Source organism: Miniopterus schreibersii, assembly GCF_964146895.1.
Source record: "Miniopterus schreibersii genome assembly, chromosome: 8".
In the NCBI taxonomy this organism is placed as follows: domain Eukaryota; kingdom Metazoa; phylum Chordata; class Mammalia; order Chiroptera; family Miniopteridae; genus Miniopterus; species Miniopterus schreibersii.
Window position 1 is genome coordinate 16,084,227 of NC_138109.1, and position 23,267 is coordinate 16,107,493.

Genomic DNA, 23,267 nt, shown 5'->3' on the forward strand with positions numbered 1-23,267 from the left:
TTGTAAATTAAATGTTTAACAAATGAGTTGTCTTTTTCTTCAGTTTGATAATGTATTCTTTTACTTGACTCTCCTCCATTTACTGAAAGGATGTGTTGACAAGGTTAATGACAAGCTGTGGAGAAGACTGAGTGAAAGGTGATGCAGGGTGGGAGTCTGAGAAAACTGGACAGCAAAGGAAATGGGGAACAGTATCCAGAGCCTTCATATATATGCAGTCTGTCTGAGTATCTTAAGAAGCACTAATTAATTTGTCTGGCTGAAAACTATGACTTTACAGCAAAATCACAGTAAACTGTCATGTAACACACCACAATTTTGTAGTAATTTGTAAATTTATATATATATATATACACATATGTATATATATATAAATCTTTATTGATTTCAGAGGGAGGAAAGGAGAGGGAGAGAGAGAAACACCCATGATCGGGAATCGAACCTTGATCTCCTGGATCCTAGGTCGACACTCAACCGCTGAGCCACACCCGGCCAGGCTGTAGTAATTTGTGAAAAAAAATTTCCTTGACAAATGTGGTTTACTTACTAAGGTCTGCTTTAGGACCTGTATCCATAATTTTACGTAGTCTCAACTAGGTTGGTTCCCTTCTTGCAATTAGATTGTGTGTGCAGTAAGAGAAAGGATGAATCAATCTACAGTCAGTGTTGAGTCAGTTGCAGCTGCCATGTAAAGTGCTCTCATTTCGCTATTGAAGGCTTGCATGTGTAAAATATTCCTAATTTGTTAGGAACACACATGGCTGTGTGTGTATACATGTCATTGTGCTGTAGGCTGTTCTTTATTAGAAAAATACAGGTCCCTGTGGGATGCTAATTATGGCTTTGGCTAGCAAGCTGCAGAAAGGCAAATAACAAAGGCAAGGGAAAGTATAGAGGAGGGGGGAGAGATCTGGGCTTTGCTGTTTTACGCCTCTAGTATAAATACAGAAGACATGGTGTGAGTAAACACAGCTGTATGGAAAAGTTTGTTTCAAAGAATTGAAAGTAAGTAGCTGCCACTCATTTAGCAGATCTACACTACAGGTCTCTAAGAACAAGAACTTTTTCTTGAGATTTATAGAAAGCTGTCACAGATTGAGCTGTTCATTTCTTGGAAAGTTGCTTGACAACTTTGTGTTGGGTTGCAATCAGTATTACTAATACTATCTTTATGCAACATATAACCACAAATAAACATTAGGAATTCCATGATTAGAGAATTACATTAGGAATTCCATGATTAGAGAATTGTATGTAAAGGTTTAATATTTACATTACTATAAAAATAACTCACAATAGGAATCATCTAGAATATTATTTATTGAGAACCTACTGTTCAACTCTTCTGATTAGGTCCTGTGGGAAATACAGACATTTAGGATATAAAACCTGCCTTCAAGAAGCTTGCAGTTTAGTAATACACATGAAATAATTGCAGAAGCAGTATTTAACGAAATACTAGGTAATGTGGTATAAACAAGCTCTCTAAATTTCAAGGAGACAAAGACAGATGATGGAGAGCTAGAGTTAAGGAAAGGCTTCCTGGAAGAGCTGCAACTTGAGCTTGGCCTTGAAATAGCAGTAAGAATTCTTTTTTTTTTTTTTTAAATTTAAAAAAAAATATCTTTATTGATTTCAGAGAGGGGAAAGGAGAGGGAGAGAGAGAGACAGAAACATCAATGATGAGAGAGTCATTGATCGAGCCCGAAACCCAGGCATGTGCCCTGACCGGGAATCGAACCCCGATTGCCTGGATCCCAGGTCGACGCTCAACTGCTGAGCCACGTCCGGCCAGACAGCAGTAAGAATTCTCTAGGCAAGACATGAAGAAAGCTTTGCTTAAGAAAGACTAAATAGTATATAGTGTGAAGAATGGATACAAGTGTGGTTGAATCTGGAGTAAGTCAACCTTTAAATAGGAAGCTTTTGCATTAAAGTTGGGTAGGCAGTGTATTCTATACGTATGGCTTACATCTGTCAGATCTGGTTTTGGCAGGATAGAACCACACTATATAGCAAAAGCCTTTTCCATGAGAGATACTATGTAGAGGAAGTTAGAGAACATTAGAAATAGTTTTTCGACATCTTCATGGGGATGTCCATTGATTTTGCTAATGACTGATTACTTCTAGATAATCCATTTTCCCTTCCCTATGTGGAGAGACTGTCAAAAAAAGAAAAAAAAGAAAAGAATGCTCAATTTGCCTTACAGAAACACAGCAGGAATATATGTTTTTTTCTCTCTCTCTCTCTAAAAAATAAAAAAAGAATTAAAAAAAAAGAATAGGTGTTAGTCTGGAGACTATCAAAGAGAAAGAAGAATGAATCAGATGTTGATATAGAATGAGTTAATAGTGTTTCTGGTATCTAGTTTGGTGCACGGTCCTCTTGGCAGTATTGAAACACAACCTTATTTTTTCAGAGCACATGTAAATGAAAAATGACCTAGAGGTTAGGTAGGAATGGCTAGGCCTACTTCTTTCTGTACCCAGACTCCTGGGAACTGACCTAGAACTGTGCACCCTGGGGAATCTAAGGTTATTACCATTTGCATTGATTCTCATCACTCTGATTTCCTTTCAGTGTTACCTTTGTTAGAGACTATCTGGACTACACAAGAAAATATTTGGAGTAAGCTTGAGCATTTTCAAGGTCTTGGCATATTAATTTCCTTTTGTGGCTAGGCAACACAATAATTTAGCTGATTGTTTTATAATTAAATTACAAAAGCGTTCTCCTTGTGAGTGAATGTTTTTCTTTAAAATAGTATTTATAAGTTTTAAAAAAGCTTTAGAAGAGTAACATAAAGTTTCTGATATTGATTATTGCCCATCATCAGTTTATTTGAAAAGGAGTTACAATATCCACATCTGAAGTCTCTGAATACCATCGATATATAAATAAGCCTTTTGTATTCTTGACTATGTCTGGACTCTGAATTTCTTTACCCTTCACTAAATGACTTGTGTACATCTTTTATCATGAGGAAAATAGTTTGGGGGTATTAAGCATATCAAGATCAGTTTCTTTTATTCATTGGCTCATTTATTTGTTCAAGTGATATTTATTGGTGCAGCATTCTAAGTGTCAGATATGAAGTAATGAACAAAACAGGCAAAATCCTTGACTTCAGTGGAGTTTACATTCTAGTGGGACAAACAGACAATAAATAAAATAAGGAAAAGCTACATAGTATGTCATTAAAGAATAGTAAGTACTGCAGAGAAAATTAAAGGAAAAGGAAAAAAGTACAGTGGGGGCTCCAGTTCTAGGTAGGGCGGCCAAGAAAGTGATATTTGAATAAAGACCCCAAGGGAACAAGCCTTGTGGCTGTCTGGGAAACAGCCTTCAAGGCAGAGGGAACAGCAAATACAAAGGCCCAGATGGAGAGTGTGCCTGGCGAGTTTAAGGAAGGGCGAGGAGACCCATGTGGCTGCAGCAGGAGAGGTGGAAGAAAAGATTTTGGCTTTTATTCTGAGAATTGACTTCAGTTTTCAGTTCAGAATTAGGTTATACAATTGAATTCATATCAGAACTTTTCTGATTTCAATCATTTAGGAAAATGTATTTGATTCCAAGTATCACATATGAAAGAAAGATACAGATACCCTGGAATCTGTTTGGAGAAGGGCTAAAATAGATTTCATAAAATCCATGTATTGAAGTTATTCCAGTAAGGTGAGACATTGGTCTTACTCTTATTTTAGACACAATTTTAACACAGTTGGCTATTAGCTTCTTAGTTAATGGTAGATTAGCAAATAGCAGATTAGAAGAGGAGATGTTGGAAGCTACTTGTTGGCAGGCCACCTTGACATCAGCAAGAAATGTGAGTTAATTTTGCAAATGGACAAACAGGAAAACTATTAAAGGCAGTTACTAAAAAAAAATAAAAAAAATAAATACTGTACTCAGGTATTCTCATGGCAGAACTTACTCTCCCTACAGACTTTAGTAGTCCTTGAGGACATTACTTCAACTGCATAGTAGTTGAAGTTCACACTGATGACTAAATGAGTAAAGGTTTAATTATGTTCTATAGGTTTTTAAAATGAAACAAGAAAGCATATAATTTATTTTGTAATGGTTTCTATTCAGAATGACTAAACTGACACATTTGACACTTAAAAGAAGTAAAACTCAGTTCTATGGAAAATTTTTTTTTTTTTGTCTCATATCTTTCTGTGATGCCTAGTAATTATAGGGGTAGTATATTCTTCTGGGGGGGCCTGGGTGGTATTAGATTATGTCCATGCATTGTCTCAGTACAAGCTTGAATTCTATAGAGATCTTTTTTTTTTTTTTTTTGGTCTTAGAAGGAAATGAGTAAGAGTTTGTTTATTTAAAAATATCTCTGGCCCGGCCGGGCGTGGCTCAGCGGGGTTCGATTCCCGGTCGGGGCACATGCCCGGGTTGTGGGCTACAGCCGATCAATGACTCTCTCATCATTGATGTTTCTAGCTCTCTCTCTCCCTCTCCTTTCCTCTCTCTGAAATCAATAAAGATATATTTTAAAAAAATAAAAAATAAAAAAAAATAAAAATATCTCTGAATGAGTTGATTCAATGGTGTTAGTCACCATAGAAATGACTTAAATTAAAAAGCAAGTTGTTGAAAACGACATGTTCATGCTAAGTGACATTCTTGGTTCACCCAGTATCACAAGTATTCTTTATTTTATTTTTATTATTTTTTTAAATATATCTTTATTGATTTCAGAGAGAGGAAAGGAGAGGGAGAGAGAGATAGAAGCATCAATGATGAGCCCACAACCTGGGCATGTGCCCTGACTGTGAATCAAACCCGATCACCTGGATCCTAGGTCGATGCTCAACTGCTGAGCCACTCCTGGCCGGGCACAAGTATTCTTTAAAAGTCTACATAAGGAGTAACTTAAGGTCCAAATAATTTTGGGAAGATAGAGGGAGAATCACAAAGAAACTTTTGTATATTTTAAATTACCATTTTTATCTGAAAACCATATAAGTGGTTATCCTATTTTTCTAGAAGTGCTAATTGTGTACTTAAATTGAATTATAAAAGAAAGACACTTTCCTGTGGTTTGGAAGGAATTGATTTTATCGGAGAACAAACTATTTTTTAGCATACTTTTTGAAAATTCAGTGTTTGAACATTTTTTTCTTTCTGTCTGAAAGAATGCCACTGGATTCTGTTGTCTGATTAGAGAAGCAAAAGGGCCTTTTACACCACCTCCCCCATTACTTTTCTAACCTAAATGGCAATTCTGACTTTAAAATACAGCCTTTAAAAAACAGACTATTGCATCACTAGCGTAATGTCCCTTTTGTTTTAGTCCTTACTTTCCTTCCTGTAAAATTTTAGCATTGGATGGACCCTTAGAGATCAGTTAATGTAATGAACCACTTCATGGAAGAACCCTTTCTCTGACATCCCTGACAGATCACCATTCAGCTTCTGAGTGAATATTTCCATTGATAATAAGCTCACTATTGTTCACTTAATTACTAGATATCTCTAATTATTTGGTATTTCTTTTATTTTATTGGGATGAAACCTGTGTCTGTAATTTCCACAGACTAATCTGAGTTCTGCCCTTAGTAATCACATAGAATTTGGCAACTCTTGAGATTTGTGAGGACAGCATCAAGTCCCTGCTTTGGATTCTCTTTTTAGGCTAAGCATTCCAATATGTTTCAATTATTTACCTTATTATTATGTGCTTTCAAGTTCCATCATCTTCTATCTCTTCTTCATACAGATTCTGGTTTCTTTTAAATAAACTACCCAGAACAGAATGTAAGTTTTAAGATATAATATAAATAATGAGAACTGAAGGATTGTTACTTTCCATGATCTTCTGCATGGAGAGTGAAGCCCAGGAAGTCAGGGACTGTGTTTGTCTTTCTCACTGTTGTAGCCCCACTAACCATATTGTATAAAACATCATAATGTTCTCAGAAAATATATGTTGAAGAGTCAAATGAGTGCTCTGGTTACTATAAATCTGGAAATGCAGCTAAAGATTGTTAGCTGTTTTAGAATTTATCTCTCGAGCATATTCAATCAAGACCTTAACATCCTTTTCTTGTGACCTATCATCAAATTGTATAACCTCCATCCTATACATGTATAATTGATGTGGTTCAACCTAAATTATTCTTTTTCCTTATATTAATTAATTTACTGAACAGATACTCATTGAGTACCTACAGTGTTCTGTGCTAGGTACTAGGTATACTGTGGAAGGAAAAACAGATCTTCTGTCCCGGATATTACAGTGTAGATGGTAGTGGTGCAGTGGGGAAGACAGATATTACACAGGTAAGCAACAGGTATGTTCTTAGGCACTGAGAGAAGTTCTGTGAAGAAAATAAATAGGTTCTGGAATAGAAGACTGGGAAGTGACTTATATAGGTGTTAGGACGGTCAAGGAAGATTGTTTGAGGACTTATTCTAGCCGGAACTTGAAGTAAAAGAAGAAACCAGACTTGTTGCAGGGGAGGGGGTGCATTCCAGCCTAAGGAAATGGCATGCACCAATGTCTTAAGGCAGGAAAGCACTTGGCTAGCTTGATTAGAGTATAGAGGCTAGGGGGAAAGTAGAACATGGGGAGGTTGTTGAGATTGTTCAAGGACCTGTAGTAGTTCAGGTGAGAAGTGAAAGAAGCTTGCACAAATGTGGTAGCAGTAGAGAAGGGGAGAAGTGAACTTGTTCTAAATGTATTTTGGAGGAAGACTCTATAGGACTGACAAATGGATTTGACTGGGAAGGCAAATGGAGAAGACTGAGACAAGGATGGTGCTTGGGTATCTGGTCTGAGCTACTGGATGGTGTAATTGAACCACTTTCTGGGATAGGAAAAGAGAGAGAATCAAGAGTTTAATTTTGGACATGTGTATTGAGATGCCTGTGAGATACCCATCTCTTTTCCCTTCTCTTTTCTATTTTGATTATATTGCTGTACTTCTTTTATTAAGCCATTTATCAGAGTGGGTCAAGGAAGGTATATTATAAAAATGACTTCAGGCTCAGATATGAAACTACCTGGGTTAACGAGAAGCATGCTAATGAGAATAAGCTAGAGAAACTAAGGTCGACAGTAGTTCTTAAGCTTTGGTTGCAAAGGCTTTTCAAATTTCTCTGCCCAGTATTGGTTTCAGCTTCCCTAGGGACTCCCATTGTGAATTTATTCACTGATAACCTGAATTTACCCAGCCATTTGCCGCATTTCTCTAACCTCTCCTGCCTTTGCTTTGTTTACCCACTTTACTGTTTAAAAACCTTCAGTGGTTCTCCACTGCCTTCAGGATAAAGTCCAAACTGTTAAGCATGTTATTCAAGTCCTTTTTAAATCTATCCTCTTTGCCTGTCTTTCCCTGTCTCCCCATTCCATCTTTACATACATTCTAAACATTTACAGGTGTTCAGTGAGCTAATTTGAAGAGTATTACCAATAAGTAAATCATTAAACTTTATCCCTAAGTAGTGATTGTAAGGGAAATTTTCTTAGTGATGCCAAACTGTAGTGTTTTTACAAAGTTTTCCACCCAAGAAGCATTAATGGAGTACTGACTGTCCTAATGTTAGAGATACAAAAAAGATGAAAGATAGCGTCCAGCACTTGCAATCTGCTCAGTATCAGGTTTTTAAAGATCTGATTTGCCTGCAGTCAACAGATGCACACTGTTAAAACAAGTGTATCTTTGATACCAGATGGGGTATAATTCCTAGGGTTTGGAGGATTAGGATTGAAATGGAATGGGAACTCATTACTTTGTCTTCAGTGCCATGCTGATTTTTTTTAAATCAAAAGACCTCTTTCAGACATTACATAAACAGATACCTCCTTTGGATTTTGTATCCAGAATGAAAAATAGTATTATTTACAGAGGAAGGGCCTGTTTGTAGAGCATTTATCCTGTTTTTACTGTTTGACTTCTTTGTATCTTTTCCTCTGGTTACCCATTCTATCATTTTAATGTGAAGCATTTGGCTGTATGTATAATAGATTTGTCAGGATGAGCTTTTAGTAAATGGTCCATAGAATTTTTCTTTTTGCTATTTTTAATTTTTAAAAAATTCTGATCAACCTCAGAGCTAACTGAAGATACTTGCCTGATTTTTGGTTTCATTTTACAATTTCTCTCCCCTACCCTACCTTTGTTTTTGTGGCTCTTACTAATAGATTGCTACCCATGTGCATAGCTGGAAATAATATACATAAAAACCATCCTTAAATAATTTATTTTTATCTACTTTTTCTTGCATAGATTGAATTGTAGCATTTCTGCCAAATACTCCATTGTCTGATTTTCTAATTGTTGTCTTCCACTTATGATATTACCTGAAGTTGGTTTCAGTATGTTGCAAAATAATTCTTTTGCCCTCTGCTTATGTAACTGTTCTTTATATTGTGTTGTCATCTGTTCTTATGTTCAGCTTGTTTTTTACATATGTCCAATTATGTGGCAAAATGTATTCTCAGATTCTTTGTTCATATGTCTTGATCATTTCTTCCTAAATGTGGCAAAGAGATCAATCATATCAATGAAGATAAGAATACTGACTGGGCAAGTGTCATGGCTACATGCACAACTTGGAATTGTCACAGCTCTATGGTTAAAAATTTCAATTAACTTTTTATTAAGTGTTAAATGAGTTCTAAAAAAAAAGTTAATGGTTTAGCTTCCACATTTACTAGTTGGTTGCATTCTTTGCTGTGTTCATTAATTCAGCAAGCATTTGTTGAGCATTTATTGATTGTGTCAAATATTTCTCATTGTTCATATCCTACTTTCTAAAAATAGCTTTTTACCATCTTTGTTTCTCAGGCATTTTGAGTATGTTCCCAAAGTAATAGTGGTTTTCTCTGTCTTGCTATTCAAAATATGGTCAGCGGGCCAGCAGCATTGGCAACATCCAGGAGCTTGTTGGGATCCTAGTCTCAGACCCAATTCCAGACCTGTATTCCAGAATGTGTATTTTAACAAGATTGATAGGTGATTTGATTCACATTAAAGTTTAGCAAGCACACATATAGCATATGGATTGTTACTAAAGTCATATCTGAAATCCATGAAATAGTGCTACATCCTCAGCCTGTCCTCTGTTTATTTTTGCAAAACCAGTATGAAGAAATTGTTGCTCTCAAATCATTACTCTTTTAGAATAACTGATGGTTTGATATCTAGATTTTTCTTTCTGGGTCACATTTGATTACTTAGAGATGAAAGAAAAAGAATTTTGTAAAAATCAATTGTCTACACCTAATGTAAGGAGGAATTGAAGGTAATTTTATTTCTTTTATTTAAGTACAAGTATATTTCACTTAGGGTAACAAATTAAGAATGTATATGGGTTGGTAAATGTTTTAGTGGGGTTTATAAAGACTGGATTACATATTTTATTTGTGCAGAGTAAGTTTGATAACTTTAGTAAATGAGACTAGGAAATGTGCTTCTATAAATATTTTTATTATATTACTTAAAATATTTTTAACACTTAAAACAATTTGAGTAGATTAGCAGTAAGAGCCAACATAAAGGCTTTTTCTTTTAATATAATACCTTTATTTAGTTCAAAATCACTTAAAGTGGTTCATTTGTCTCCTACTAGCAGAGTGACCTGGGGCAAGTTCCTTTCTGAGTTTCAGATTTCTTCAACTCTAAGATTAGGTGATTCTTCTTTCCCTTCCAGGTTTGTCGAAAGGCTTAATTGACATAACGTAGATAATGTCCCTGACATGGGATGCCTGGTACAGAAACAGTGCTCAACACCATTAGCTTCCTTCCCTTTTCACTGCTTTGGTTCCATTTATACACAATCATTTAGATTTTGCTTATATTGTAAATAAGATTTCTCTTGAATATTTTTCATATTGGTTAAAGTTGAATCAAGAATATAAACTCCATAATGACATAGACCTTATTTGTTTTGTTTTGTTTACTGTTGTATCCCCAGCACCTAGCATAGGACCTGTACTAGGTGCTTGATGAGGATTTGTTGATGAATGAATATCATGCATATGAAGCAAAGTTACTTGAATAAATTTAGAGAATGCCTTTGCAGTTTATATTTGTCAGGTATATTCAGTTGAAATTAATTAATTCAACAAACTTTTATGAAGGCCTATAATATGCCAGGTATTCTGTCTTCATGGAACTTACATTTTAGCTGAGGGGAGGGAAAAGGAGAGGACAAATAAGGTAACAGGATAATTGTAGATAATAATAAGTGCAATAGTGTGAAGCCATCTGGAGGAGTAAGGGCCACTACTTTAGACAGGATGTGTGTGGGAGGCCTTTCTAAGGAAGTGACATCTGAGCAGAGACGGTAATAATGAGAAGAGCACCAGCTTTGGAGAACGTCATAAGTAGAGAGAACAGCATGTGCCAAGGGCCTGAGGAGGGAATGAGCTAAATATAGTTAATTAACTGAGATTGTTAACATCCAAATAAAATTACTTCATATAAATAGTATGGAGCAGATGTAAAGACAACGTAAATGCAGCTTTTTGAATGGAGTACTTTCAGGTATGGCAGTGAATCAAAATGTAAGATCATCAGTAGTCAAGTTCATTGCCTTGTGTCTCAAAAGTTGCCTTGTGTGTCGCTTATTCTTTAGTAAACAAGGTGTGACAGTGCTTTTTAGCTGTTATTGTGAGGCTTGATTAATAATACTGGGATTTCGAGATCAAGAGACTAGAAATATGTGAGGTCTACAGCCTACCTTCTCTTCCTCTTCTACAATTGAATTGTTTGCTTTCTAAATTTTTCTTCTCTATTTTGTTTCTTTATTTTTCTCTGTTATTTCTCTACATTGTAATAGTTTAACTGCCTACTCTTAAAAATGCTGAGCATTCAGAATCACATTTGTCAGAAGGAAGAAAAGGTCTTAAAGAACTTAAAGAGGGATACTTCTGCAAGAGCCTGTAATTTAGTATTGCAACATGAAAAACTAAGTTTTTTTGTGATTCTTTTAACTATACTTATCATTGCCATTGTCAAGTTTGATAAATGATCAGAATTCTGAATTTGGTGTTCTTAATAGAGAAGTCTATGCATTCTAAGAAATATAGGGAAAAAAGAACAATAGAGGGTTGGGGGACCTTTTAATCTCATCATCTTTTTGGAGTATAGAGGAGTAATTCCTGCAAACCTCGCATTTTCAGGTTGATGCCCTCAGAGGACATTAAACACATAAGATCCTTTTTTTAGTCAGGATAAAGCTGTATTTGCTATGTACAGTTCTGAGCATTGACTTTAAAATATACATTTCATAAGGTGACCTCAGGAGGTACTATTTTAAGCTAATTTCTCTATGTGCATATCTTTAGCAAGTCAAGGCATTAATAATTTATTCAGGATGTGTAGGTAAATATTTTTGTGCTTTAATGGAAAGCCTCGTATTTAATGGACTGGAGTACTGTCTGTTGGTGATTAAATACCTAAATATCTTAATTTTAGCACACTTGACCTGATTTAGGGCTTTGCCTACAGGAATGTGTTTTGCTTATAATAGCCTCTTTTTCCAACTTCATTTTAATAGCAACATCATGACAACAGAGAAGAGTTTAGTGGCTGAGGCCGAAAATTCACAGCACCAACAGCAGAAGGAAGAGGGTGAGGGAGCTACAAACTCAGGCCAACAAGAAACTCAGCTGGAAAAGGCTTCTGAAGCAGCAGCTGAGGGAGATAATCAGTGTGAGCAGAAACTGAAAACATCTAATGGAGACACTCCTACCCATGAAGACTTGACCAAGAACAAGGATCGGACGTCAGAGAACAGGGGCCTGTCACGGCTGTTCTCCTCATTTCTCAAAAGGCCTAAATCTCAGGTCTCTGAGGAAGAAGGCAAAGAAGTAGAGTCATCTAAAGAGAAAGGTGAAGGAGGTCAGAAAGATATAGAATTTGCAGCAAGTCTTGATGAAGAGATCATTTTAAAGGCCCCAATTGCAGCTCCTGAACCTGAACTCAAAACAGACCCATCTTTGGATCTTCACTCATTAAGCAGTGCAGAAACACAGGTAGGGGTATGTGAATGTGTGGGAGGTGGGTGTAATGAGGCTAGGTTAGACACTTTATTTTTCATTTAAGAACATTTGGTTTTATTTGTTACTAGCCAGTTAACTTGGCATTGATAGTAGTAAGTAGCATGAAGCGTTGGAGTTTCTGCTCTAAAGAAATGAATGTAGTCATGGGGCTGTAAAGTACAGCAAAGAAAATATAGTCAATAATATTGTAATAACTATGTATGATGCCAGGTGGGTACTTGAAATATTGGTGGCACTACTTTGCATAGTATATGATTATCTAACCACTATGCCATATACCCAAAACTAATACAAAATAATATTGAATGTAAAGTATAATTGAAAAATAAAATTTTTAAAAATAAATTAATGTAGTCAAGGGAAACTTGATTTTTAAAAGGATACTTATATGGCATAAATCAAAGAAAACAAAATGAAAGGAAAGAATTTTATCAAATGAATGTATGCAGCCTATATATCATTTTACTATAATAGTGGAACAAGCCCATAATATTTAATAAAAGGGAAAAAAGAATTCAGGTGGTTTAGAGTTTATTTTATTGGAATTATTAGGAGTGGGATAGTTAACAGCAGACATGATTCTTTTATTGGAAATCTTATAAAAACCATGTGATTCAAGCCATCAAGATTGTTCAAATCATTGAGAAGTGACACTTTTGCTTCATCAGTTTCTTCCTCTGTACAATGAGGATAATAATATCTACCTCATTTGGCAATTATGAAGATTAAAAGAGGTAAACATGTGAAACCTTACTTAAGTTATTGCCTGTCATATAGTAAGCATTCAATCAATGTCAGTAATTGTTGCTCATTTAGTAAACATGAACGATAAAGGCAAAGAAACCCTACATATCTCAATATCATTACTTTTATTTTAAGAATACCAACAGTTAAATTATACCATCTTTCAGAAAGCCTGGTACTTTCAAGAGGTTTTTAACTGCTTTTTTTGTCCTCTGTGTTATGTAGGGAAGAATCTGTATCTCATTCTAGTTAACGTTTGAATCAGGGTGTTTATTTTGTCTAAAGGTCATAGTATTAGTACTGAAGTTGAAACAGGTGACAGACAGAATTAATTCTAGATTTAATCAAAATCTCAGTCATTGAAACTTCATTAATTCGGAAGTGGCATAAATTGTGTGCAGGTATTTATTTACATATAGAGAAAAAAACAAAGTAAATAATAATATTTCAAGGGGATATTGTTTAAAGGAGCACATTTTGGGGCTTTTTAGAAGCTAGCATTTTCAGTCACAACCTTGTGGGTCAGAACCTTGTGAATAAAGGTTTATGTGCTTAGTCATATTTCTTACATGTAGGAGAAATTCATTTTAGTGGTTCTTTTCTATCCGGGATTTTTAACAAAGTGAGGTTGCCTTATAGGACTGTACCAGTTTTCATCTAGAGTGCCTTAGATTTTTTTGGAAGCCATGTGTCAGTTTTAATATTTATTTATTCATTAAACAAATATTTATTGAAAACCTACTATGTGTACCAGGCCCTAAGCTGAATATACATTGGTAAATAAAAACTACAATGTGGTGAAGAGGTTTGAGATCATGAATTTTGGAGCTAGACTGACGTGATTTATTAACTGTATGATTCTAAGCAAGTTACTTGAACTTTTCTGGCCTCAGTTTCTTATCTGTCAAATGGGGATAATAATAGTACCCTCCCCAGAGGTTATTATAAGGATAAAATGAGTTCATAGGGGTAATGCTTTTGCAGTAACTGGCCTGTTGTAATTGCTATGTAAATGTTTGCTTTATTTTTATAAAACAAACATCATCCCTACTCTTGATGACTTTATATTTTAATGGAGGAGACAAAAAAGTAGTAAATACAAAATAATTTATCATAATAAATGTTATGAAGGCAACACACAAGGTACTGATGTGATGTGAAGAATGGTATAGATAAGATAGCTAATGAAGGCCTTTCTAAAGAGGCTACATTTAAGAGGGTCGTGAGGTTGGGAGGGAACCTTTTAGACCTCTTCTAATATGTAATGCAGGAGCTAAATAGTTAAATCCTTCCTAAATGTCAACCATGTATTCTTTTAAAAAGAAAGAATTATTGAGTTTTAGTTAAGAATCTTCCAGCAATTTTGTTGTGCTTGAAGTAAGAAAGTCTGCCAAAATGTTGTTCCACTTACCTGTATCGCTTTAGGATGTAAATGTAAAATATATGAAGTTTCATTCTAAGATGGATAAAGATAAAAAATAACCTCATAACGGTTCAGGCCCTAGGAGACCCAGATTTCAATCTGTTTCTTGCTTCTTTGAATCTTTGCATTTATCATGATTGATACCTGGTATCAGTTAATTGGTCTTTACAGTTGTTAGCCTACTATATATGTTGCTTTATGCTCTAAAATTGGTCCTAAGAACCCCTCTTAGCTATTCATAAAATTTTGAATATGTGACAAATTACATCTCATTTTGCGGTTCACTGAGCAACCTTGCTAAAATTGAGCATGGCACAGAGATGTTAAAGTTTTGATAGGCTTTAAAATTATATAATGGCATAGTCAGGAGGAACATATAATGCTGAAAGCAACAGATTGGTGTCCTCTAGTATACCTGAAACCTTCATTTATTGATTTAAAAGATGGGATTCTACCTTCTATTATGAAGTTTTAAGAATAGTGGAGTCTGTAGATCTTTTGGGAGATTGTAGTATCTTTTATAGAAAGATAATTATTTAATCTTAGTATCACATATTTGTTTCAACAGTTTTTCTTCTTCAGTTAGTGCTTTTATTGGTAGCATTATTATAGGTAGAAGTGTATACTTCATGTTTTATGAAATGTCTTTAATACTGACTCGGTGATGTTATGCACATGTAGCCTGCTCAGGAAGAACGCAGAGAAGATCCAGATTTTGAAACTAAGGAAGGAGAAGTTGAAGAGTGCTCTAAAATAGAAGTGAAAGAAGAAAGTCCTGAATCAAAAGCAGAAAGTGAATTAAAAGCTTCCCAGAAATCAACCAGAAGACACAGAAACATGCATTGCAAGGTTTCTTTGTTGGATGACACAGTTTATGAATGTGTTGTGGAAGTAAGTGCATTTTAAGTTTCAGTAGTTTGCAACCTTGGGCATGTGCCCTGACTGGGAATCGAACCGGCAACATTTTGGTGCATGGCATGACACCCAACTAACTCAGCCACAACAGCCAGGGCCAAAACAATTTTGTTTAAAAAGAAAATAGGTTTGTTATTTATAGAGTGACCTTCCATGACTAAATTTCCTTAGATAGCCTCAATTTCTGACATTAGATCCAGCTATTCACATAATTGTATTTGTCCAAAAAAATTACTATCTATTCACTTCTGCTCTCCTCTCTAAACCATCATAAGCTTTATTTTATTTAATGTATTTATTTATCCCCATGAGATAGGATATAAATTATTTAAATCAAGGTAATGACATTTCTTAAAATTCTTTATTATCTGAAAGAATAAGAAATTGAATCAAGATTGAATAAAAATAGGAGTTATTCAGTTACCCTTTTGCTCCTTCAGGACAAGTTAAAATCCTTAAAAATCTATTAGCTGTTTTTTAAATCAGAGCAGTAATTGTCAATTATATGCTTGATTTAAAGCAATTGTTGTAATTACTAATAATTATTACTAATTATAGCTTTTATTAATAAAACAATTCATATATACTTGTATCTTAGGTTTGTAACAAATTATTTCTGAATTGAATTATTTACATGCAAATGCAAATGTATCAAAGCTTAAATAAGTAGTCTAAAATATACTATATTTATTAATAGGTATTCCCTCTCCAAGTTTTAAAAAACAAATAAAGAAAAATATACTGTTGCACTTTGAAAATAGCTACTACACCTGGTAACTGGAGGAGACCTAGGGTCTGCTCTTTCTGCTTCTCACCACTAGCTAGTTTAGTGATGAGGGAAGTTATTCTATACTCATTCTTCCCATTCAGACCAAGATCCAGATATGGGTCCCTTATATCTGAAACATTTGGGAACAGATGTGTTTCAGAATTCAGAATATTTTGGGTTTTAGAAAAGCAATAAGTACATATTCTGCATATTTCATAACATACCCAGTAGGATGTGTAGCAGTCAGACATTTTGGTCAAACACATTATTTCTGTGGTAAAATATATGAAGATTCATTCTTAGATGGTTAAATAAAGATAAAAAAATAGCCCCATAACACTTCAGGCCAGAATTTGTCTCCAAATAAACTTTGACAAAAACAACCACCACTTAACTTCTAGATTTGGAATTATAAACAAGGGAGTAGGAACCTATACATTCCCAAATCATCTCTGAAGAATTCCCAAATCATCGTCATTTAGAGTGAAAATATAGGTGAGAAAATGATGTAATATAAATAGTTAAGTCTGAAGGTGAATTAGTATCTATATGAATTACTAATAGTCATTAAAAATAACTCAGCTGATTGAGAGGACATGTGATGTATGTGTCCCAAAAAATTATTTCTAACTTTTTTTGAAATTTAAAAAAATATATTTTATCAGAAGGCATTAACATGTTTGGTTTTCCCCCCAACTATTCTAGTCAATAGGTAGGACAGGTGTAAATACAAAAGCTAATGTTCAGAAAGAATGATTGAGTAGATTTGGGTTATTTAGCTAGTATATGGAGGAGTCAGGATTTTTTACTCTAAATCTCACCTTCCAAGTTAGGGCATTTCTTTCCTGTGAACGGGAATCAAGTACCCAAATTTGGCAGTGGTTTATTTTCTAGGTAAATAGACATTAAGAAAATGATTTGTAGCACAACTGAAAGAGTGACTGCAGTAGTTAATATATGCAGGGTATCTAGAATTTTACACTTAATCCATTTTTTCTGAAAGAGATTGAATGGACTTGAGATATAGTTTATTCTCTTGGGACATTTGGTCTGAGAATGATAGAGAGTCTAATGATTTCCATAGCCACTAATAACTATCAATGTCAACAGTTGGTTCAATTAATTCAGGTGGTCATGATGACTGACAGTAGCCCATAGCAAGCTTCAGGAAATATTGCACCAAAAAAATAAAGAATGTTATGTTTAGGATGGAAGTGAGGGGGTGGTGATAGATGGAGGGAAGCTGGAATTTTGCTTTGAATTGTAGCACTATTTCCAAGCACTATAAGTGTGTTGCATATTTAAGTTGACAAATTATGAAGCAAGATTTTTGTAGCTCACATTGTTCTACTTATACTGTGTAACCATTTGAAAGTGTTAGTAACCAAGGATAAAAGAGGAAATTGGAAAATGACATTTTATTTTATTTGGTGATGAATACAGGAATAAAAGGAAACCTCAACTAAAGTATGTATATCTTTGCAGAAACATGCAAAAGGACAAGATTTGCTTAAACGAGTGTGTGAGCACCTTAATCTTTTGGAAGAAGACTACTTTGGTCTAGCCATTTGGGATAATGAAGCCTCCAAGGTAAGGAGACTGCTGGTACTGTAAGAAGCTGACCAAAAAAAATTGCTTTAATTCTTCTGTTGTTAATTAATGTATTTATGCCTGCCTCTCCAAGACACGGTGTACTTAGAGTTATTCTTGTTTCTCTAGAATGAACTTTTTTTTTTTTTTAATATATCTTTATTGATTTCAGAGAGAGGAAAGGAGAGGGAGAGAGAGAGAAACATCAATGATGAGAGTCATTGCTCGGCTGCCTCCTGCACACCCCCGACTGGGGACTGAGCCCGCAACCCAGGCATGTGCCCTGACGGGGAATCAAACCCCGATTGCCTGGATCCCAGGTCGATGCTCAACCTCTGAGCCATGCCCGGCCAGACTAGAATGAACATTTTAAAGAAAAAAATCATTGCTATTGTGTTCTTTCATCATTGAGAGTATCTACTGTTTATTATTATTTTTTAAATATGTTTTTATTGATTTTTAGAGAGAGAGGAAGGGAGAGAGAGAGAGAGACAGAAAGAGATTGGCTGCCTCCACATGGCCCCCACAGGGGATCCAGCCCGCAACCTGGGCATGTGCCCTCACCCAGAATTGAACCAGCAACCTTTTGGTGCATGGGTTGATGCTCAACCACTGAGCATTATAGGATAATTATAATATACAGAGGTTGGCAAAAGTAGGCTTACAGTTGTGAGTACACAAAATAGTTTATTCTTGTATTATTATTTATTAATTATTGTATTATTTTCCATATGAACAACTGTAAACCTACTTTTGCCCACTCCTTTTTGCTTATAATTTGAGAGTAACATTATAAAAGAGAATAAAATCCCAATATTGTTGAAACACTTATACAATGAATTTGAGATTTTCTTCCTGCCTAAAAGAAAACCAGTAAAGTTAATTGAAGGAAGTAAAAGGAAGTGTGAGAAATGGAGGGGGGAAGAAAGATTAAAAGTCAAGTATTTACTTCAGAAAACTTGAATTGTTTCCTGGGCTAATTAACTGAATTGCTAATATCTAGCTCAGAAATGAATGATGAAAACTTTAGTTCAGCTCTGGGCCACTGAGGCCTGAGCTGAGGCCTGAAGGGTAGTAAAATGGGAAGTGAGTGGAAAGAGGGTGGCCTGGGGTTGAGAGAGTGGCGCTGGAGGAACTAGGAGCCATCCAGCCTAGCTAAACGTGGGGAGTGCGGAATAGAGTAATAGAGGAATGTAGAGCACTACACGGGGGCCAGGTTATGGAGAGAGAGTCTTCAGTATAATGTGTGCGAGCCATTTTAGTTGGTTCTTTTTCCAAGATGACTTACATTAAGAGAAGTTGAGGAGCAGCAGCCTTTAACAAACTGCAAACTGTCGATTGGGTTATTTGAGTTGGATAGTGCATCCTAGAAGACATGGAATTACCCTTTGCCTAAATAAGACCTATTTTGTAGAATACAGTGTTAGTAGTTACTTAGTAGTTTGCAACAATTTGTTCCTTCTGTGAATGACTTGATTCAAACAAAAGAAGTATGTCTACCAGCACTAGGTTAATACATTCTTTAAGGATTTAACCTTTACTTTGTCTCCTTAAAGGCCCAAGCCAAACTGTACTGAAACCTCTAATTTCCATTAACAAGAAAAGATTGAAGGTAACTAAAACACAAAACAGTACCCGCAGAGCTGCTAGAAAATTCTCCCAAGAATCAGGAAATACTCTGAAATGTATTTTATGTTATACTCAGATAAAATTGAATATTTTTATATTGGGGGGGCTAGGTTGATTTGAAAGTAATTAAAAAAGACTTGAATTTGGTATTCGGTGACTTATAAAGTCACTGAATACTTTCTTGTTTAATATAACTGGAAATAAAATCTTTTAAGCAATTCAATTTGGAAATTTCTGTCTTTAAATGTTTCCTAAGGAGCTTATGAAAGATGTTAAGGGTGAGGCTTTTTTCAAGTACCATTATTTTGCATGATCCACTGCAGTGGTGTGCAGATTCTAAGTGGGGTTGGAGAACAGTGAAGGGAGAGATTAGTGTGGACAAGAGTAGTCGGGGGAAACAAAATAGTTGTTCAGTGAACATTAACTGAGTACGAATCATGTACCAGATGCTGTGCTGACATAGAAAAGCTGAACAAGACCAGAGGTCAGAGGTGGAGGGAAAAATAAGATCTGGGTGATATCAATAATCCTGGTTATAGATCTCTACTGGTCTTTATAATGTAATAAAAACAACAAGTGCTTATTTAGCATTTCTTGTTTACTAAGAGCTTTACGTATATTAATTCATTGAATCTTCACACTAACTCTGAGATAGGCCCTACTATTAATATCTCATTTTATAGATGAGGAAACTGAGGTACAAAGATGCCTAAAGACACTCAGCTAGGAAGTAGTGGAGCTAGGATTCCAGCCCAAATGTCTGGCTCCCTATTTCTCTGCTCAAAATTACCCTGCTATGTGAAATTAATACAAAGAATATTGGAAATGTAGGTTGACCTGGAGGCACTATTTGAAGATGGTCCGTAATCCTGCTTCTAGTACTCTCTTGTTTATGTTTTGGAAATCTGTGTGAATGCCTTTTCTTCTTTTTACAGACATGGCTGGACTCTGCCAAAGAAATAAAAAAGCAGGTTCGTGGTAAGTAAATATTGCCTTTTTTATAGTTCTTTCCTTTAGTAGGTCAGAGGATTTCCAACCATTTTCTGGCTGTGAGTCACTTTAGAATCCTGACGGTAGCAGATGGCTTTGAAATTGAGATAAAGCCTTCCCCTAGAAGGGGGAGATTCCATAACAGAAAGGTACAGCAACGGTGGACGCTGTGGAGATGTAGGTCAGATCTTGATTTTTTTGTTTTTTACAACTAGGTAAAGTTGGGGAAGATAGGAATGGTTGAGAGAAACAAGGTGGAAAGGAACAAAGATGAAAAGAGAAAAAGGATATGGGAGTCAGTTCTCAAAAGGGGAGTGATTGAAACTGTAGTAGCAGCCTTCACTTAGGAGTATGCTGCCTGATTCTGTTCCTTTTAAATCGTTCTGGGCTATTGCATTCTAACCGTCTCCATGTTTCCTTCTCCATAGCTCTTTTTGTCCCTTTTTGACATTCCTCTTCCAAATTGAAGTATAAGAATAGATAATAAGAATTCCTTTCTAGTGACCCTTTTGACATTGTGGCTTTCTCCTAGTGTCGAACCCTCTAGAATATACTGCTGCTGCGCACCCTGCTCCAACTATTGTCTAGGAATAGATATTTCTAGGTAAAAAATATATATATAGATTAGTATTTTCTAGCCCCAAGCCCAGTGGGCTGGCTAAAGGGCTGGCTAGATGTCCTTTTAGTTTAGTTTATTTTGAGGAAACTTCTAGGAACTGCAAAGATGTTATTCATCATGATTAGTAAGTTTTAACTTTACCAGCTGAAAACAAATTTTATTTTTTATTTGTTTCTTAAAAGAAAACACTTTTATTATGGTGGACTGTTTACCTGTAGACCCTCTTTGTAATTTATATATTTTAAGACAGAGAAACAAAAGGCTCCTTTAAACTGGCAACTTTCCATATTTGCTCACAGCCTTTATAAAATCTTGTTTTAAAATGCACATCAGTAAAAAAGTGTTCAGCGTATTTGAAACATGACAAGAAAAACATAACTCCTAGCCCCTTTCAGTGAAAATACTTTTAATATTCAATTTTACTCAGGAACAAGTTATTATATAAGAAAACTCTCTAGGAAGACGCATTAAAACAGTTTATAATGAGTAGAGAAGACTATCTAGTAGATGATCTTTCTGGCTATAAAAAAAGTCTTTTGCTAAGAAATGAACTCTTGCCCGGCCGGGCGTGGCTCAGCGGTTGAGCGTTGACCTAGGATCCAGGCTATCAGGGTTCGATTCCCAGTCAGGGCACATGCCCAGGTTGTGGGCTGCAGCCGATCAATGACTCTCATCATTGACGTTTCTGTCTGTCTCCCTCTCCTTTCCTCTCTCTGAAATCAATAAAGATATATTTAAAAAAAAAGAAATGAACTCTTAAGTGTCTTTTTTTAATCTTTTTTAAAAAAAAATATCTTTATTGATCTCAGAGAGAGGAAAGGAGAGGGAGAGGGAGAGATAGAAACATCAATGATGAGAAAGTTATTGATTGAGCCCACAACCCGGGCATGTGCCCTTACCGGGAATCGAACCCCGATCGCCTGGATCCTAGGTCGACGCTCAACCGCTGAGCTACGCCCGGCCGGGCTTATTTTTAATAAAATACAAAATAATAAAAATCTTTACTTCAACATAGGAAAGAAAAACTGTGTCCCTAACACAGACTTTAATAGGGAATCAAAGTATATGCATTTCATTAAGCCAAAGAGAGAAAAGACGTTTATCTATTGCACAAGTTTTTAAAAAATATTTTTCATTATACAACTAATATCTACTTATTGTGAAAATTTAAACATTAAGGAAGTAAATCATGGAAAAAAAATGAAAGACCTCTCTGTCCTCTAGATTTAAGCACAATTAAATTAGTATAATCTGCAAAATTTTTTTCTAGGCATATGTAGATTTTACCTTTCAAAAATACAATTATGCTCAGACTGGTGCAACCACTATGGAAAACAGTATGGAGGTTACTCAAAAAATTAAAAATGGAGCTGCCTTTTGACCCAGTGATCCTACTTCTAGGAATATATCCTAAGAATCCTGAAACACTAATCAGAAAGAATATATGCACCCCTATGTTCATAGCAGTGCAGTTTACAATAGCTAAGATCTGGAAACTGCCCAAGTGCCCATCAGTAGATGAGTGGATAAAAAAGCTGTGGGACATTCACACCATGGAATACTATGCAGCTATAAAGAAGAAGGCTCTCGTACCCTTTGGGACAGTATGGATGGACCTGGAGAATGTTATGCTAAGTGAAATAAGCCAGGCAGAGAAAGACAAACATCACATGATCTCGCTTATATGTGGAATCTAAAGAACTTAATATGATGAACAGAATAGATTCAGTGACATGGGAGCATGGATCAGACTGACAAATCTCAGAGGGATGGAGGAGGGTGGGTGGGTGGAGGGGGAGAGATTAACCAAAGAATTTATATGCATATATGCACAACCTAAGGACATGGACAATGGTGTGGAGAGGGACAGGAGAGGGGGATGGGGTGGAATGGGTCATTGGGGAGAAAAAGGGACATTTGTAATATTTTAAACAGAACATAACCAAGAAATACAATTATGCTATACATTGTTATGTATTATGTATGCATTATGCTATATGTAGTTTTTAAAGTTAATTTTTTAAATAGGTGATATAAAATATATGGTATAAACTTGGTGTAAAATGGTATAAGATGCAAATGGAATAGTACAAGGTAAATCTCCCTTCTACCTCTGTTCTTTAATTGATTCCTTATGTTCTTCCCAGAGATGTTTTGAGTGTCTATAGACACACGTGCACACAAATGTATATTTTAATATAAATATGTATTTACATGTATGTGTTTTAATACAAATATGTGTTTAATATGTATATTTTAATACAAGTATTTAATATGTATATGTATTTAATACAAATATGCAACCAATCTTTTTTATGTAACAAAATTTGGAGTATTTTTTATATTAACATATATACATTTATTTCATTCCTTAAAATTTTTTAAATGATTATATAGTTGTGACATAATATATATAACCAGTATTAGTGATGGACATTTTGGGTTAATCTCAGTAGTTTGCTATGCAGTGAACATATATTTTATTTATATATATATCTGCACTTATATGTGTCTGTAGATAAAATGTTAGAAGTAGAATTAAAAAGTATGAATA

At 35.2% G+C, this 23,267-nt stretch overlaps 1 protein-coding gene across 15 annotated transcripts in view; it reads left to right on the forward strand.

Moving 5' to 3' along the window:
• The window catches only part of EPB41 (erythrocyte membrane protein band 4.1), a 138,391-nt gene that overhangs the window by 52,665 nt on the left and 62,459 nt on the right, over positions 1–23,267 (forward strand). For 8 of the 15 annotated variants that reach the window (XM_081146167.1, XM_081146171.1, XM_081146160.1 and 5 more), the window contains exons 2-5: positions 11,547–12,007; positions 14,883–15,092; positions 17,371–17,475; positions 20,040–20,082. In XM_081146167.1, coding sequence (XP_081002293.1) covers positions 15,039–15,092; positions 17,371–17,475; positions 20,040–20,082 — 202 coding nt within the window. In that variant the 5' untranslated portion in view covers positions 11,547–12,007; positions 14,883–15,038. Of the gene's footprint in view, positions 1–11,529; positions 12,008–14,882; positions 15,093–17,370; positions 17,476–20,039; positions 20,083–23,267 lie in introns of all 15 variants that reach the window. The other 7 variants (XM_081146164.1, XM_081146170.1, XM_081146163.1 and 4 more) reach the window with 1 other exon arrangement.